The sequence below is a fragment of the Gossypium hirsutum genome, chromosome A11, assembly GCF_007990345.1.
Source record: "Gossypium hirsutum isolate 1008001.06 chromosome A11, Gossypium_hirsutum_v2.1, whole genome shotgun sequence".
NCBI classification, from domain to species: domain Eukaryota; kingdom Viridiplantae; phylum Streptophyta; class Magnoliopsida; order Malvales; family Malvaceae; genus Gossypium; species Gossypium hirsutum.
In genome coordinates this window covers 111,910,328-111,928,740 of record NC_053434.1, presented here as the reverse complement: position 1 = coordinate 111,928,740, position 18,413 = coordinate 111,910,328, and the positions used below count along the sequence as shown (strand labels likewise).

At 30.7% G+C, this 18,413-nt stretch overlaps 2 protein-coding genes and 2 long non-coding RNA genes across 4 annotated transcripts; 3 read left to right on the top strand and 1 right to left on the bottom strand.

The window, feature by feature from the left end:
- Nucleotides 1-2,371: 2,371 nt before the first annotated feature.
- LOC107887544 (sucrose nonfermenting 4-like protein) lies at nt 2,372-8,973 on the top strand. The gene is made up of 13 exons (XM_016811802.2): nt 2,372-3,398; nt 3,522-3,609; nt 4,454-4,633; nt 4,754-4,861; nt 4,960-5,019; nt 5,373-5,462; nt 6,117-6,251; nt 6,874-7,018; nt 7,111-7,284; nt 7,774-7,837; nt 7,953-8,022; nt 8,151-8,256; nt 8,396-8,973. The coding sequence occupies exons 1-13, from the start codon at nt 3,274-3,276 to the stop codon at nt 8,488-8,490; spliced, it is 1,440 nt and encodes a 479-aa protein (XP_016667291.1). The 5' UTR covers nt 2,372-3,273; the 3' UTR covers nt 8,491-8,973.
- A 1,146-nt stretch (nt 8,974-10,119) lies between these two features.
- On the top strand, nt 10,120-11,091 carry LOC107887537 (40S ribosomal protein S27-2). Its single transcript, XM_016811797.2, has 4 exons — nt 10,120-10,314; nt 10,431-10,532; nt 10,631-10,659; nt 10,763-11,091. The coding sequence occupies exons 1-4, from the start codon at nt 10,312-10,314 to the stop codon at nt 10,887-10,889; spliced, it is 261 nt and encodes an 86-aa protein (XP_016667286.1). The 5' UTR covers nt 10,120-10,311; the 3' UTR covers nt 10,890-11,091.
- Nucleotides 11,092-13,252: 2,161 nt separating this feature from the next.
- On the top strand, nt 13,253-14,870 carry LOC121209335 (uncharacterized). Its single transcript, XR_005904451.1, has 3 exons — nt 13,253-13,342; nt 13,814-13,898; nt 14,652-14,870. It is a non-coding gene; the product is annotated as an uncharacterized lncRNA (long non-coding RNA).
- Nucleotides 14,871-16,147: 1,277 nt separating this feature from the next.
- Nucleotides 16,148-17,401, bottom strand: LOC107887531 (uncharacterized). The gene is made up of 2 exons (XR_001681208.2): nt 16,723-17,401; nt 16,148-16,410 (listed from the first exon to the last, which is right to left on the bottom strand). It is a non-coding gene; the product is annotated as an uncharacterized lncRNA (long non-coding RNA).
- Between the last annotated feature and the right edge of the window lie 1,012 nt (nt 17,402-18,413).

Below are 18,413 nucleotides of genomic sequence, written 5' to 3'. Positions count from 1 at the left end.
TCTTTTTTAAAAAAAAATAAAGATTCTAAGCTTTTAGCAAAACTTTTTTTTTCTCATTTACATGAATATTTTGTATAAATTGTTTGAACTTTGGATAAAAATATGTTATTTAAAAGATCTCAATCATTTGGCTATGTTTGATCTTAATTAAAAATTTGTAGTCTTAACAATTTAAAATATTATTGCTGATGCAGATTGTTTTGTATTAAACTAATAAAGTTTAGTGTTGTTTGAAAGCTATAAGAAAATAAAAAATATATGAAATTGAAGAAAGAAAGCATAAGTTTGGTCTTACTCCCTCCATATTTGGAATTAATCCATTATACTTTACTTTGTGGATAAATTCCACACACGGTCATCTAATTGTTACAGTAGTTCTATTTTAGCCATCTAATTATAATAATTTTTTGTAGAATATTAATATGGCATTTTTTTATTAGTATAACAATAAATTTAGCCCTCAATATCTATATATTCTATCAAATTCAATCATAATTTTAAAAATTAAAAAATTTTAGCACTCGATATTTACACATTATACTGATTTATTCATGATTTTGAAAAATTCAAACCGCTTTTTCATTAATTTTAATTAGTTTATATATAGTTTTAAATTCCTTCTAATATAAAAATAAATATTTATATATAAATAAGCAAAAAAAACTTTGAAAAGCATTTTTTTAATATTTTTTAAAAACTAATTAACCAAGCCAATTAGTTACTTTTGATATTTAATTTAATTTTTTTTTAAAATTATAATTATCCAAGGCAACTACAGTTTTTTTTTTTACAATATTAAATTGAAAGTAAAGGTAGGTAAGACTTTATTCTTCTAAAATGAAAAATTACCTTTTAATCTCCTTCAGAATTTATAAAGTTATAAATATTATACGATAAAATTAATAATATTATTAAAATAAAAAATTAATAATATAAAATTAAACCTCTAAGTATAATAAATAAATCAAAATCATAATTTCACCAAAATGTAAAGAATTGAAAAGTGAGATTTTCAGTTTTATTTAGCTGTGGCCCCCACCTATTATTGGCACAATGATCTCATGTGGGTCCTACATTTCTCACTTGAATGTCACTTCATCACCGTTCAATCAAATCATCTCCCAATACCATACTATTCACTAATTAAATTTGTTGAGTAACTTTAGGTTTAATAAGATATATTTTATTTGAATATAACGTGATGGTATAATAGTTAAGCGTATTCTTTTCTTTAAGCAGGATTTCAGTTCAAGTCATGTTAGTTACGTTTATTATTATAATTCAAAAAATATTTTATTTAACCTAAAATACTTAGATTCAAGTTAAAAATATATAAAAGCAAATTAGGTAAGTTGAGATCACGTTTCATTTATATCACTAAATTTAGAATAATTTTGTATTTATAAATCATTTTAAGTTTATTTTTGTATTTTTTAATCAATCAAAATTGTTTAAATTTTAATTTTTGTAATTTTTTTGAGAAAACAACAAATTATTGACGTTTATTCACATTAATAAAAGCATTAAAGTGACTACCAAATTTATGCACACAAAACAATAATAATTTTTAACATTTTTATAAAAATAAAGGTAATTTTTTTAAAAAATAAATGTTTAAAAATTAATCATTTTTTTATAAAATTTTTATAAATAATGTATTTATATTATAAACTTGTTAGATATATTAGTAAAATTAAGTACCCAATATAATTACCTTATTGATAAAAATAAATCTTGGTTTTTCAAAATTTATTTTATAGATCTAATATTATTAATATAATATAATATGTTATATTATTTGAGATAATTTTCAATAAAAGTTAAATATTTTATTTTTAACAAAAAAATATATAGTTTATTTAGAAATAAAAGTCAATTTGACATTTTCAACTTTACACACTTATCTTGATGAGCATTTTTTTAAAAAAATTTATAATAATTCCTTCAAACAGAGTTATTAAATATATTTTAAAAATTAAATGTTAATTCAATTAAAATATAAAATGCTCTAAAATATTATGAATATTAAAAATCAAACTTAATTTTATAAATTTAATGTTTATTTAATTTTACAAAAATCAACTACTAAAAGTTATTAATGAGTCATTTATGTAAGTTTAATTAAGTCAACATTGAATTATTCATTTCTCATTTTGGTATTTTAGGCGAAAATGACTTTTATTAAATTTTAAAAAACAATTGAGAACCATATTTTTAAAGAAATTATAATATTTTATTAAATAATAAAATTTAAATGCTTAAATTAATGCAAATCAAATCTTAATTTAATGAGATAGATATTATTATCAATACGCGAAAAAATTAATTCGAGTAGGTTAAAGCGCTCTTATTTATAAGTTAAGCAAAAGATATGTAAACTGGTATAAAATAAATCTAAAATATTTCATTATCATAAAGTTTCTTACTGCAATTATTATAAATTTATTTACTATTTGTATTGTTCGTTTCCTTCTTCTTATAAACTTTTTATTTATTAATTTACATAAAAATATTTTAAAATTCATAGTCAGATTCTTCACTGAGAGGTCACAAATTCTCTTGAAGATCCAACCAATGCCAACTCTCTGATATTTCTCTATCAAAGCTAGGGTTTTCTTCCTTTCAAGCTCCCTTTTTAATCCTTGAAAATTTCTGATTTCTATAGTCGTTTACTCAAAAACCCACTCTGTCAGCTTCCTCTAGTTCTACAATTTAGGGTTTCGGATTTGATTCAGTGTCGAATTCTTGCTTTTAATGTCAGATCAGAGTTCTAATTTTGGGTACTTGATGGTCCTTTAATTTTTTTCCAGCTGACAGTTTGAGGGGTTTGTTGATAACAGTTTTGATTTGTGGACTTTTGGGATTGAATTTGTTGATTTTCTGGAGGTTTTGATTGGGGTTTGGGTGGTGCTACATGTAAAAGGATTATCGAATCCAAGGTTGAATTTTAGAGGGTTTCTGATTTGGAGATTTTAGGGTTTCATTTTGAGGTATTAATTTAGAAAAAAAGAAAGAGGTAAAATTTTTTGAGTATGGGTTTGATTCGTAGCTTTAACGTGTAACCATTACGGGGTCCTCTGCCCCCTATTGTAGAGGATCCCTATTGAAAAACCCGAAAATTTTATGATATTTACCAATCTTGATAAGCTCGGTGAAGCTTGCTTGGATATTAGTGTTATCCTGGATAAAAAAGACGAAAAATCAAGTGGGAAGTTTGTCGAATTTTAGTTTTGGTGGATTCATAATTTTGTATTTGTGTAAATTGTGGCGGAAATGTTTGCTTCTGGTCCAGAAACTGGCCATGAAAACAGGGGAGTTTCGAGGTCACTTTTGGTTCCAATGCGCTTCATCTGGCCTTATGGGGGAAGTAGAGTGTTTCTAACTGGTTCTTTTACTAGGTGAGAGCTGAAGAAGATCAAATTTGATTTTTCCTAGACTTATTTGTTAAGTTTATTATACCTTAAGGACTTCTCGCGAATTTAGGCTGGAAATAGCAATTGATTGTATTGGCATGTGCGCAGGTGGTCAGAGCATATACCGATGTCTCCAATGGAGGGTTGCCCCACTGTATTTCAAGTAATTTGTAGCCTGAGTCCTGGATATCATCAGGTTAATCAGCTTCTATGATTACTATCTGTAGTTCAGATGGAAAAAGCCATATTTGGAACTGACTTCTAATTTGCAATGTAATGTAGTGTTCTTGATTTTGCTAAATGGTTTTGTAGATTTTCATATTAAAATCATGGTCAATTCTGATATTTTTTTATCTGATCCTTAAATTTTGTTGAATCTGTTAATAATGAAAATACACTGGTCATATATCTTCCATTGCTGCTTTTGAAGGAGAGGAAGAGATAGTAAACAAATATGTCACCAAATTAGTTGCTTGCCAAGTCACTAATAACTGAAAAGCAAGAAGTCTGGCACTCAGAACACCCTCAACAGTTTTATGATACCTGTTCTAGATTAGAAGAGTTGGACCTATATAAGCAACATATTTAATCCTATTCTTCTGTAAGGTGCATACTATACTGAATTTTTAGTCCTTCCTCTCCAATCGAGATAATTGTGGAAATGATACTGATAAATCATTGGAAGTAAATGGTGTGACCTTTATGTTCTATTAACAAGATCCTAGTTGAGTTCTTAAGTTCTGCATCCTGGAGATCATCCTGTTAATGGTAAACTAAGCTCATTAAGCTATAACTCCAAAATAACTTGTGTGGCTTCACGATTCATGTTGAGATTTTATCATCATATAGATATGACCACTTTGTAAATGTTTTTGGCTTTTAATCCATGTTGTCTACTAACCTTGAGTAGGAGAATGCATGAATCAAAGCTCCTATCTTTAATCATTTGTATGCGGTATGCATTGTAGTCCTAACTCTGAAATGCACATCTATTCTCAACTTGAAACTGATATTCAGGTTTCATTTCTGTTTCCTGGCAGTTTAAGTTTTTTGTTGATGGTGAATGGCGGCATGATGAGCGGCAACCCTTTGTAAATGGTAATTATGGTGTGGTTAACACTGTCTTTATAGCTAGGGAACTGGATGTGGTTTCTCCAAGTCTTAGTCCTGAGGCCCCGAGTAGATCCCACATGGATGTTGATGATGTTTTTATTCGTTCGGTATGCTTTTTAAAAACTTAATCTTACTTTGTGTTTACATTATTCGTTTATTAAGTTACCGTGATATGTTAGATTTTAGATGTATAAGCACTTATATCAGTTTTTGGGGGTAACTTGTAGGAACCAGTTCCAACTATATCAGATGCAGATTTAGAAGTCTCTCGGCAGCGTGCAGCCACTTTCTTGTCAAGACATACCGCGTATGAGTTGCTTCCGGACTCAAGCAAGGTTTGAATGTATTACCTTTCTCTGGGAGCTCTTTATGTGGTAACTTATTAGGGTGGTGGCTTCAGGCCTGGTCTATCTGAATGATTTCATTGTTGCAGGTTATTGCCTTGGATGTCAATATAGCTGTGAAGCAAGCATTCCATATTCTGCATGAACAGGTGAATCTTTTTTATGAACTCAAAAAAACATGCTGCAGTGAAAGGACTTGCACAGGCACTACAGCTAAAGGTTCCACTAATGTTTCCTGGTTTTCATCTAGAGAGAAGATAACCTCATGGTGCATGTGATTGTTCTTTCTATTGCTAGTTTCCTTTTCTCTCTCCCTTTTTGTTTTGACTTTCCACTTCTTCGTTGAAGAAATTTTTCCTTCACTAGTTTCTTTGTTATATATCATCTGCATTTTGTTTAGGTTTTTACCCTTTGCTGCTGTGTTCAATTTGTATGGGCTTTACTTTTAACCCTGCTGATTGTAAGCTCAGTTATTATCTTTGTTGATTTATGCTACGTTCAGGGAATCCCCATGGCTCCTCTCTGGGATTCTTTCAAGGGCCAGTTTGTTGGAGTTCTTAGTGCGCTGGACTTCATTCTTATCCTAAGAGAGGTGAGTTTGGGAGCAAAAGATCAGTTTTTCATTCACATGTCAAATCGAAACTGTGATAAAATTTCAGAAAACTTTATTTCCAATTGGAATACAGGTTAGCAACTTTATCAAGAGAAATGTACCTTCATGAAATAGATGAGTTGCTGTTACGTTTACTGGGATTCTAGCATGAAATTAACCATGCTTCTTTCTTATTATGCTGAACTTAGTGGGTGACCAAGATTGGCAAGAGATAGAAACAGAAAACTGGAGCCACCTAACTGCAACATACAAATCACCATACGAGCCTCCTTACATAATACACCTAACAATGATGGACTAAATGTTACCCATATCTGATAGATAATGGTTTGAGAATCAATTAAAGTTTTTCATTCTAAAAATATTGGTGAGATTTTAAATGTCTAAAGTTTTTTAACCTTGAATACATGTTTCTATCAGACTATCGGTAATTTTTTAAATTTTTTTTCTGTGTCTAACTGTATGTTTCAAATAAGTGTAATTCAATAGTTAAGGTAACATATATTTTAGGAGTATTCATGAGTTTTTAAGCTTTCTGATACATACTAGTTGAAATGTGGAAATACATGGTATTTTTCCTTAACTTGTAATAAGCTTGAGTACATTTAACATGTATAACCCTTTGAGGGACAGTTGGGGAATCATGGTTCGAATTTGACAGAGGAAGAATTAGAGACACACACAATATCAGCTTGGAAAGAGGGAAAGGTGCATCTCAGCAGACAAATTGATGGCAATGCAAGATCATACCCTAGATGTCTTGTTCCTGTAAGTGCTTCATTTCCAGTATTATCTAGCATCTCTAAATCATTTGGGTTTGCTTTTGATTTATTTTACATTTTTTTTTTTGGACATGAAGGTGGAAAAGTTGCCTCATTAGTACTTAATTCGCTGCTCGTATGTTAAATGAAACACCTACTGCTTTTGGTTAGAAAGATGAGTTGTTAACTGTTGAAATTATTAGGATGAGCTGTTTTTGACTCTGCAATCTTTACCTATTGCTTTTCTATATTAGACTATTCTGGCATCTATCGTGAAAAAAGAGTGATTTCTTAGGGTGCAATTCCAGATTTTGAATGATATTATTTGTATTCATGATACTGAGGTCACTCAGTCTTGATGTTTCTCCCAGAATTTATTATAGAATGAGTTACCTATTTTTAAGCTCTTGGGGCATTTATAGCCCACGTTTCCAAAGAATCTTCATTGTACTTTTATTTATCATATATCAACTCGTACCTGTTTGTTTAAGGTAATATTTGTTGTAGCTAGAATACTTCTTTTGCTAATATTTGCCAGAACAATGGTCTTAACTGAAGTTAGAGCCAACTTTTAGAAGGTTAGGTTACTTTTGAATCGCTATGATAACATTTTGTACCATCGTATGCAGGCTGGGCCTTATGATTCGTTGAAGGATGTTGTGCTGAAGATTTTAAGAAGTAAGGTGGCAATGGTTCCCATCATTCATTCTGCTTCACAGGATGGTTCATTTCCACAACTGCTAAATCTTGCCACCTTGTCGGAAGTACTAAAATGTATGTTTTTTGTTGTTGGCCGATGGTACTTGATCTTTTACTTTGTTTGTTTAGGATGCATGAATTCTTTCTAACTGGAGCTTAATTTTCAGGTATATTGAGACATTTTAAACATTCATCTAGTTCCTTGCCCATTCTTCAACAACCAGTTTGTTCAATTCCCTTGGGTACTTGGGTACCGAAAATTGGGGAATCAAATGGTCAGTTGTTAGCAATGCTGCGACCAAATGCCTCTCTTGGTGCTGCCTTATCACTGTTAGTTCAAGGTAACCTGAAGCCTTTATGCTTAAGGCTTCAAGCTGCTGCTGCTGTCTCTACAATAAGATAGAAATTATAACATTGTGGACAAATGGAAAATAATAGAATTTTTAAGCACGCTTTCTTATAATGTTGAATAAGTAATGTTACTTTTTGCACCTACATCTTTTCATTGCATGCCAAACTTGTTATTTAGCTTCTTGGTTAACGCTTATATGTTACATTTGACTACTGATATAAGTTCATTGGAAGTATCAAGGACTGGTATTGTTGAAAAGTTATTGCATTATTACTAGTCCTTTTTGTTTTAGAAGCATTCTTCCCTCCTTTTCTCTTTATGTTCTTTAGCAAGCGAATGACTTAATGCTGTTAGAGTTATTAGTGACTGTTGAGTGCTTGTGGTCTTTGTCTCTTTGGCGCCGGTCTTTCTATCCTCTCTTTACCATTTCTTATTTGTTGTTGGTAATCATCTTACAAGATCACATCTTCTTTTGCAGCCGATGTAAGTTCCATACCAATAGTGGATGAAAATGACTCATTGCTTGACGTATATTCACGGAGGTATTCTGTTTCTTTTTCAAGTGGGAAATGAGAACTATAAAAGAAGAAACTGTTGGAGCCAAATTAATAATTTATGTTCCTTACAAAAGTTTTTCTCTGGTTGTTTGCTTGACAGTGATATAACTGCTTTGGCAAAGGATAAAGCTTATGCACAAATTCGTCTTGACGAAATGAGTATTCATCAGGTAATTGGAAAACGTTGTTTATGCATGCAGACCGCCTGTAAGGTTAAATCTAAGTAGAGAAAGAGCTTTTCTTACTGGTGATAATGTCAGATACCTTGAAAGAAATTTGTGATACTTGAACCTCGCAGGCATTGCAACTGTGTCAAGATGCAAATTCTATCAATGGACAAAGATGTCAGATGTGTCTACGGTCAGATACTCTGCACAAAGTGATGGAGCGGTTGGCGAGTCCTGGTATCCATTTTATCTGTTCTTTCTCTCTCTTTTTTTTCTTCTTTTTTTTTCTCTTATAATTACTTTGAAGAAGGAAGTTTCCTTTTCATCTTTTTTTCCAATACAATCTAATACTGCATTGTTGCTTGTATTCTCACAGGGGTTAGGAGACTTGTGATTGTGGAAGCCGGCAGCAAGCGAGTAGAAGGAATCATTTCATTGAGTGATGTGTTTAGGTTCTTGCTTGGTGTTTAGCTCGAAAAGGTCTAGCTGTAATTCTCTGAAGAGGGCTTTACTATTTCTGTGAATTCTGTTTTCTGCTCCTTCGTCCGGTGCTCCCTTGCTGAGTGGTCTTAGTTTTTACTCTTTGTCGTTTGATTGGTGGGGGGCTTCATCACTCTAAAGCCCCACCATTTTTAGGATAGAAGTTTCAAAGAGCAAGGAAAGATCTGTAAATTGTGAGTCTTTCAATTCCCCCCCCCCCCATTTCCATGACCCTAATTGTTGTCGACTCAACAATTGCTGCTGGAGCAGCTCCCATTCGTGAATCTCTGCTAACAGGGGAAAAAATGGGACAAAAAAAAAAAGAAAAAAAGAAAAAAAAAGGAGGGGCTAAAGTGTATGGGGGTATGTTGTTGGGATGTATTTATAAAATGGGTGGTTATTTTCATTCGTCATATACATTATAGTCTTTTTTCCTGAGGAAAAAAAAGATTAAAAGAATTTGGTGATGCTGCATTATTTGCTTGTTATTGATCCAATTATGTTTTTATATTTGGCTAAGCAATATATCTATAAATATTTCTATATATATGTATGTATATTCTGGTGCAAACTACATTCTGCAGATATTGAATAAATGAAGTCTTGCATTTTTAATTGAGAAAGTTCAGAGTTGATTGTTAGTCTTTTAAGTTTGTTTTAATCCTTGTTAGTGAAACCAAAAGCTTTTATATCCATACAAGATAGCAATACAAGTAATTTCTAAAATATTATCCAATGAATTGAATTACTAAATCTAATTAATAAAAACTTTCCTATTGATTTGCTTTATACTTTTTGAATATTTGATTTATATATTATATGTATATGATATCTGTTTACTCTAGATCATGTCAATGATTCACCAATTTTTTTTTAAGTTAATTGATACGAGGTTGAGGATTTAATCTTGTATTTGTAAATCTATTACCTCTTTGTATATATCATATATTATCTACACTTTAACATATATTATCTACACTTACATGTTAAAGTTTTTTATTGAAATAGTCTTACGGGTCAATCAAATTGTAAAATTATCAAAATATTATCATGTACAAAAATTATATTATATTTTTATGAATGTTTTTTATATATATTAAATCAATAAAGTTTTTATCATTTGAATTCAAAATATTACATAATAAACATTTACTTCTATTATCATGACCAAAACATCAATTAGTTTTTATATGAATTTTTTTGAACATATATTACATAAATTTTCACTACATTGTGGATGTGCCATAAATCTAGTTTATATTATATGTTAAACATTTAACTAAGTTGATGTCACGAGTCAACTAAACTCTAACTTAATTAGATAACAAAAGACCGTTTGGCTTTTAGCTCGATTGACATAGCTATTGTTACCAATATAGGAAGACGTGAGTTTGAGTGCGCTGAAAAGTATTATCCTCCAATTTATGAGTAGTACTAAACATTGTATAAAAAATATATTATATTATTTTGAAAATTACTTTATCATTTTAGAAAAATATAACACATTTAAAAAATATCCTTAATGTAAATATCAAATTTTTAATACATAAATTTATTTAGCATAAAAATACACCATAAAAAATCATATTAAAAGTTCGAATAAACCAAATATGATACTGATTATTAGTCTAAACCGACTTAGGGCCTGGCCGAAAAAAAAAAAGAAAGAAAGAACCCGACTTAGGGCAGTCTCCTCCTCTAGATATAAAAGATTACATTGTCATTGCTTTCTCCCATCTTCACCTCTGCCGCCTTTCAAGATTTCGAGGGTTTATAAGTTACTGTTGAAATACCCAAGCCGCCAAACCGAAAATGGTGCGTTGAAGTTGCTCTTTGTTCTGTTCTGTTATTGTTTTCTTTTTATGTCGGTTTTTATTTATTTATTACTGAACCTGAGATTTGAGTTTTGTTTATTACTTGGAAATTATTAGGGTCTCCAAAACGACATCGATTTGCTCAATCCTCCAGCAGAACTTGAGAAGAAGAAGCACAAACTCAAGCGTCTAGTCCAGACTCCCAATTCCTTCTTCATGGTAATATTCAAAAAACCCATTTCTCTGTACATATATAGGTATATGTATGTGTTGGGATTAACTTTTTTTCTTTGGGCGTTGGCTTTTGTTTGGTGAAGGATGTGAAATGTCAAGGCTGCTTCAACATGTAAGTTGTCTTTGGGTCTCTAAATTTACGTTTTATGTATTGAGCTATGTATGGTATCCATTTGATGATTCCTGACATACTTGTGATTGTGGTTTGGGGACAGAAAAACTGTGTTTAGCCACTCTCAAACTGTGGTGGTGTGTGGCAATTGCCAGACTGTTCTCTGCCAGCCTACAGGAGGTAAAGCTAGACTCACCGAGGGGTGCTCTTTCAGGAAAAAGGGTGACTGATATGGTTTTTGTCAAAATGAGTTTCACAATGGGTCAATTTGGCTCATCCTTTTGTTTTGATCATCATATATAGAGATAGATAGATAGATACAAGTGAGTTTTGTTGGTATGTTTTAAGGATTTGATTCGGATGTTGTTGCTTGATGGTTTTAAATCATCAAGTACGGATTTTTATTGCTGCAAGTAATGGTTTTGAGTTGCATTTGTTCTCTTCTAATTTGTGATGCTTTCGATGTATCTCTAAATGTTTCTATGCACAAGAAGTCCAGTCTGCGAGGGTTGGTTTTATCATGCAACATATGAATTGGTTTAGACAACTTAAGCACTGGTTGCTGCACAATAGTTAATTTAGGCTCATCTTTTGGTTTATAGACAAACTATAAAAGCATAGCTGAAGCTAAGCTCTGGGTTACCTTCTCCCTGTTCATCTCTGACTGAGCTTCAATAGGAAATCACCCAGATTTGTATGATTATTGATCCCTGATGACAAGAACAACTGAGAGGGCAAGAAATAAGAAAGTTCTACTAAAAAAGTGTGCTTCAAACATATTCGCAAGGTGGTAAAATATTTTGAATGGTCAAATTCTGTTGTTTGACCTGTACTTATAGATTTAGTTCTTGGTTTTTAATTTTACCAATTTTAGTCTTTGCATTTTACGAATTTTTGAATTTTTTTGTATTATGTGTAAAGTTGTAGATTTAGTTTATATTCTTTAAATGAATTTTAAAATTTCGATCTTACTTTAAACAACAATCATTCATTGAATCTATTAACTAGTTTTTTAGTGACGTGGAAATAACAGCCTATTTAGTGACGTGGAAATAACAGCCTACAATTATATGTTTGTTGCACCATATTTTGAAGGGATAATATTTAAAGTTGTACATGAATTTTTATTTTGTATAATTTTATACATTAAAAATTAATTTTTTGATTCTCATAAATTATTAACACAAACATATCACCATTTTACAATAGCATATTGTTTTATTTTATTTTCGAAACTTATGCAAAAAATTATATTTATTTTTTATAAAATTAAATTTATGTATTTATTTTTTTAAATGTGTTTAAGTGAATTAAAATTAAAATTATATATATTTAAATTGTTATTAAAGTTTTATGTGTATAATATTTATTAAACTCAAATTTATATATTAAATTATACATTAAATTAAAATTAATGTAAAAATACGATATTTACCTTTATTTTGAAAATCGAAATTGAATTTAATCATACCATTTGTCATGATTAAAATTGAGATTGAAAATGATCAATTAAAGCACGGTAGAACCAGCTTACCTAGCCTTGTAGCGTCTGACTACTTACCATTGATTTACTACTAGACAGGAGATGACTTGTATGTATAATGTTGTGCACTTGAGGAGGTTGCAATCCACTGCCTTGCTCCTTCGCACCACAACTCCCGTATCTTCCTCTTACTACTTTGCTTTTTTTTTTTAATTAATTAATTTATTTTATTTTTATCTAATAAACAAGAAAACAAAAATACATCAAATTAAATTGGGCAAAAATATCACTACCCTTATCTTGTTGAAAAAACTCTAAAACTTCATTCGGGACATTATTCAAAATTTGAGGACTTGTCTTTTTCGTTAAACTCAGCTTAACCAAACAATTAGCAACTTGATTGATTTCTTTAGGTACATATCTAATGCATCACTGTCCTTTATCCTTTGGACCCTCTTAAGCAGTGTAATACTAGAGTCTGCCAACAAATTTTCTTGTAAAGCCTTTACAACCACCAGATTATTTGTCTGAATAGTAGCTCTTTTAAACGTTTTACTAACCAGTACGATTAAACCATCTAAAATTCCCCATAACTCAGCTTCGAAAATTGAGCATCGCTCTAAAAAGTGGTTAAACCCCAAGATCCAATTCCCATGTTGATCCTGCAACACACCCCCAGTAGAAGCACTCCCATTACCATTAGCTACTGCATCGCCAGTGAACAAATGCATCTGTAATAGCCCGGTTTAGACCTTATTTGGAATAGTAGTTTCGAGACCACAAATCCGAGTCAGAAAAGTATTTTAAAATTATTTTTTGTGTTTATAGTATGTGAATATGTGTCAAAGTTTCGTGTGAGAATTTTATCGTTTGCGCTCTCGATTTAATAAAAAGGACTTAATCGCGTAAAATGTAAAAGTGACTTTCTATTTGTTAAAGTACTTATTTGCTATGGTTTATTAATTGTAAAGTCCTTAAAATGAAATTAGGCCACTATTACGGTTAGTGGACGGTAACGGGCTTAATATATGTGATTTTATAATGTTTTAAGCAAGGTTAATTGTAAATTAGAAATATAAGTTAATAAAATTAAAACAAAAGAAATGAAAGCCATTATTCATCATCTTCTCACAGAAAATTAGAAAAGAGAATAGGGTTCTTGAGCTTTGAATATTCGGCACTCTTGAATCTTGATTCAAGGTTTGTTTTTACTCAGTTTTTGATAGTTTTTATGTTTTTGAGATCGTTGCTTTGAATATTAGCTAACCCATGCTTGAATTTTTGAATTTGATGATGATTTTGTGTTTTACCATTGTTGAAAACTTGATGGTTTTTGTGTTTGATGATGAAAAATGAATATGTGTTAATAGATTTTCATGTTTAATTAAATGATTTTTAGTAAAAATGCATATTTGGGATTAAACTGTGAATTTTGTAAATTGAGTGGTCAAAATTTGAAATAAATGAAAGAAATGGGCTGCTAGGGACCTTAGTGAAATTCGGCCAAGCATGGGTGTGGTGAAATTTTGAATATTTTTTGTTTTGTGAAATAGGGACTAAATTGTGAAAAATGTGAAATGTCATGGGAAAAAGTACAAATTGCCATTTATGTGTTTTCGGACCAAATTGAATGAATATGTTAATAAAAAAGTTAAATTTTTATTAATTTAGATCAAGAAAAGAGGAAATCGAAATTGGATCGGGAGAAATCTAAAGTTGTCGAATAATCGTCCCGGTTCTTTCGTCGTTGTCTGAGGTAAGTTCATAAGTAAATAAATGTCGTTAAATTAGATTGTATATGTTTTATTTGTGTCGAATTGAATTATTACTTGTATATATATGTTCAAGCCGAATTTGTATAAGTATGGGAGAAGTATTTACGAGTCCGAATTGATCGAGTTACAACGTCCGAAAGCCCCATATGAACCTCAGGAATAGTTAGGATACATATGTCATGACATAGGATTCCGATATGTGTTTTCGTGTAAGACCACATCTGGGACGTTGGCATCGATTTGTGATTTATGTGTAAGATCATGTCTGGGACATTGATATCGTATTTGATTTCATGTAAGACCACGTCTGGGATGTTGGCATTGTACAAGCTTTTCGACTATCCGAGTATCCTTATTAATTTCGAAAGGTTCCACGGGCAATATTGAGTAATGATCGAATGTGAAATTGAGCTAAGAAGTCAGGTATGTGCTAAGTTAAATGATTGGGAAAATAAGGTAAATGTGTACCTGTGATTTATATATGAAATATGCATTATAAAAGTGAGAATTATATATGTTTGTCAGTATATGTACATTCGGCCATTAATATTATAATGTTAATGTTTATGAGACAATGATTGAGTTTGTAAGCATAATACATGTACATTTGGTTAAAATTTGTTTGGTTCGATCTAGTTTAATTAAATTATGTATATCATTAAAATAAATTATTTGCTTATGACTTACTAAGCTATTTAAGCTTACTGTGTGAGTGTTTGTTCATTGTTTTATAGACTTTTTGAAAGCTAGTTACGAGCTCGGGGATCGTCAGAGAAATTCGTCGCACTATCGATCGCTATTTCGGTTTTTTTTTTAAAGTTGAACTTTGAATCTATGGCATGTATAGGCTAGCTTGTGTTTTGGTTAGTTTTGAAATTGTAAATGTAAAGCCATGCGAAAATGGCTAGTAATGATGCTTATGTTTATACATTTTCAGTCATGGTATAAGTTCATGTTGGGAATTATGTTTCATGAAATATGTTTGTGGTGTGCTTGATATATGATTTGGTATGAAGTAATGATAAGTATGGTTTATAATTAGTTCATATTGGTAAGATTGTTAATTGGTATGATATGCATTTGTGGTTGTTATAATTTGGCTCAAGTGAATTAAGTATGATTGTTGGATGTATTTTGGGTATGGTTTATTATTGAATTACATTTTGAATGTAATTTGTTTATTTATTAGTTTGGGAAATGGCAGTGATGAGCTATTATATTTGGTTAATGATAGATAAATGAATACATATGTACCTATGCCATGAATTTTGGTGATTTGGGATGTAAAGGTCAAATTGTTTTATATATATATATATGTTATTGTATGTTCGGCTATGATATTTGACTATTTATGTTTGGTTTACGATGGCAAGAATGAATATGTTTTAACTGTTATATGGAAGTCATATTAAATGACTAAATATATATAAATTGATTTAGTTGTGTATATAAAATTTCAGTATGATTTATAGCATATGAAATTGATATGTTTTGATTTGGCTAAACTACATGAAAAATTATTAATGTTAGTCAAGTGAGCAATGTATGAATTGGTTATGTTGCAAGTGAAATTTGGTTATTTAGATATGCTTGTATGTGTTTGTAAAATTTTGCTTAGTTAATCATGAGGTATAGTTCAACTTAGGCGAATATGCGCATGTGGGAAAGCTTATAAATGAATGTATTGTTGTAAGTTGAGCACGTGAAAATGAATTATGATTAATGATTATTTTAAGAGTTCAACTGCCATGTTATTTAGTTAATATGTTCGGCTAATAGAAATATAAAGTATATGTGATATGATATGTTTTATATTAATGAGATCGGTAAAATGATGAAATAAATATTATTGATATGTTTAATTTCTAAAACATGATTATATGTTTTATAAATGGTAAAAATCATGTTGGTTTTTTTTGGTGAAGTAATGCAAATGTGTGAATATTATAAGTTGAGAACTATATGATTTAAATTAATATGGTCTTATGCGCATAGTCTTGTGATGAGCTAAAATGGCTAGGCATATTTGGTTTACATTGGTTTTTGAGCATTCGGATTAGGTATGCTATGAAATGTCTTTGATGTTCGAAAATGATTAAAGATATTATAGTGGATTGCACTTGAATTAGTAATGCACATAATTATATTTGATTAATAGGTAATGTTTAAAAATGTCTTATGCCTGAATATTTTATGAGACATGTAATGGTCAATTTTTGGCCTAGGCAAATAAACAAAAAATAAAATCTAAATAACCAAATAAAAGTCTATTTTACAAACCAAATCAGCCCAATAATACAATACCCAAACCCATACAACCAAACCAGCCCAAATTTTAAAACCAAATACAAACCCAAACTACCCAGGTCCATTTCTAACCCTAACCCAACAACACTTTCAGAAAACAAAGAACCCTAGCACTACAGCCGCCGCTCAGCCCCCCCCCCACGCGCGCCACCACCGCCATCGCTGGCCACCACGCATGTCTGACACCTGCAAAGAAGGATTCACACGCAAACAAAAAGAAACAACGAACAAGAGGACAAAAATGATAGCAAACAAAAGAAAAAACAACGAAGAAACAGACAAAGAATAGAAATAGAACGAGCATGTATTCGGCTATAAAAGCCATTTTCGTTCCCTTTGTATTTTTTTACGTTCATTAAGCAATCAAAATAGCAAAAAACCAAAAAAGGTTGATTTTATTTCCATTTTTGTTTTAAGTTCTGAGTTCATTTATTCTATTTTTTTATTTATTTTTAATACGAAAATAGATAAAAGTAAAAAGAAGGAAAGGGAACTTACCGATTTACTTCGTGGTCGCGCCATCAGAGCCTCCTTCTCTGTCGCCGGACTCGAGTCCAAAAAGGGGAGAGGGGTCTTCTCTTCTCGATCCTTTTGGGGCTAAAAAAGGGAGGGGCCTTTAGGCGCGTTTAAACAGAGGCTAAAGGGCCCATTATCGCACCTCCGACCACTGCTTATGGTGGCCGGTGCGGAGGTGAACCGTATCCTCGGTGACCAGAGGAAAAAGGTAAGAGAGAGAGAGAGCAAAGAAGCTCTTTGTTTTTAAAAAAACTAAGGCTGAAAATGAATTTTGTAAAAAAATTTGGGTTTAAATACAACCCATGGAACGGCGCCGTTTTTGGGTGTGTCCAGGCTCCAAAACGGCAACGTTTTGGACCACCCGTGTGCAACCCGACCCGCCACTAAGGGGATTCGCGTGTTTCATCCTTTTGGGGTTTATTTCGCGTGTGGTCCCTCCACTTTTGGGGTGCACCGCAATCAGACCCTTGTTTGTTTCTTTTAATTTTTTAGATTTTAGCCACACAATTTCATTTTTGATACACCTTAGTCCTTTGAAACGCTGCGCATAGAGGGCTGAGAATATTTTCCTAATCAGTCCCTCGTTTTTTTATGCGCGCTTCACTTTGGTCCTTAATGCCTTTTTTTATTTATAATTTTTACCCCTAAGTTTCTATTTAATTTCAGCCTAGTCCTAGTCTATTAATTAATTAATTTATTTATTTATTCAATTTTTTTGAACTATTTTTTATTATTTATTTTAAGTTTGTAGTCTTACATTATTCATTTTAAAAGTCATTTTATTATTATGTATATTAAGTTTTCTTTTTACATTTTTTGAATCATCATTCATTTTAAATTTTATATATATTGTTTACTTTAAACTATTATGCATATTTATTTTAAGGTTTTATATATATTACTCTGTTCAAATTATTTTATATGTTATTTACTTTAAATTTCTTTTACATTATTATTTTTTAAACTATTATATATTCTTTATATATTATGTATTCTAAATTTCTTTTTTATATTATTTAGTTTAAACTTTTATATGTCATTTTAGATTTTTTTTTTAAATTAGTTTTTTAGATTGTCTATATATTATTTTATTCTAAATTGCTTTGTATATTGTTTTTACTTATTTAAAAATTGCTTTCGTAATACCTATTTTAAACTTGTTTTTTTATGTATTATTTGTTTAGAATTGTCTTATTATTTATTCTAAATCGTCTATATTATTTATTTCATTTCTTTATTATTAATGATTAGTATTTAAAAAATGTATGTTGTGTGATTGTCGCCATTGTGTATTTCAATTCGCCCATTTCATATTTTTGCATTATTGTTATTCATTCGTATAATGTTGTATTCATGTATCATTGCTCTAGGCTTATTACTATATTTCTATTTCATATCATCGCCTCATGAATCAAACCTCGTTGCGTTTATCCAATTAATCATTTAATTTTAATCCAAACAAATAACGCACGTCGTTTAAATATTGTACTCGCTATTATTCAAAAGTAAAAATTTCAAAATAAGGCAATGTTTCGCGTTTTGGAACGTCGAGGAATTGTGCCTTAACTTACGGGGTTTTGATTTTCTCGTTGATTCTAAATAGCCAAATACCCTTTTGAGTTTCAAAATACCCAAAATTCTAATTAAAATTAAAGACGACTTTCCGCTCGGGA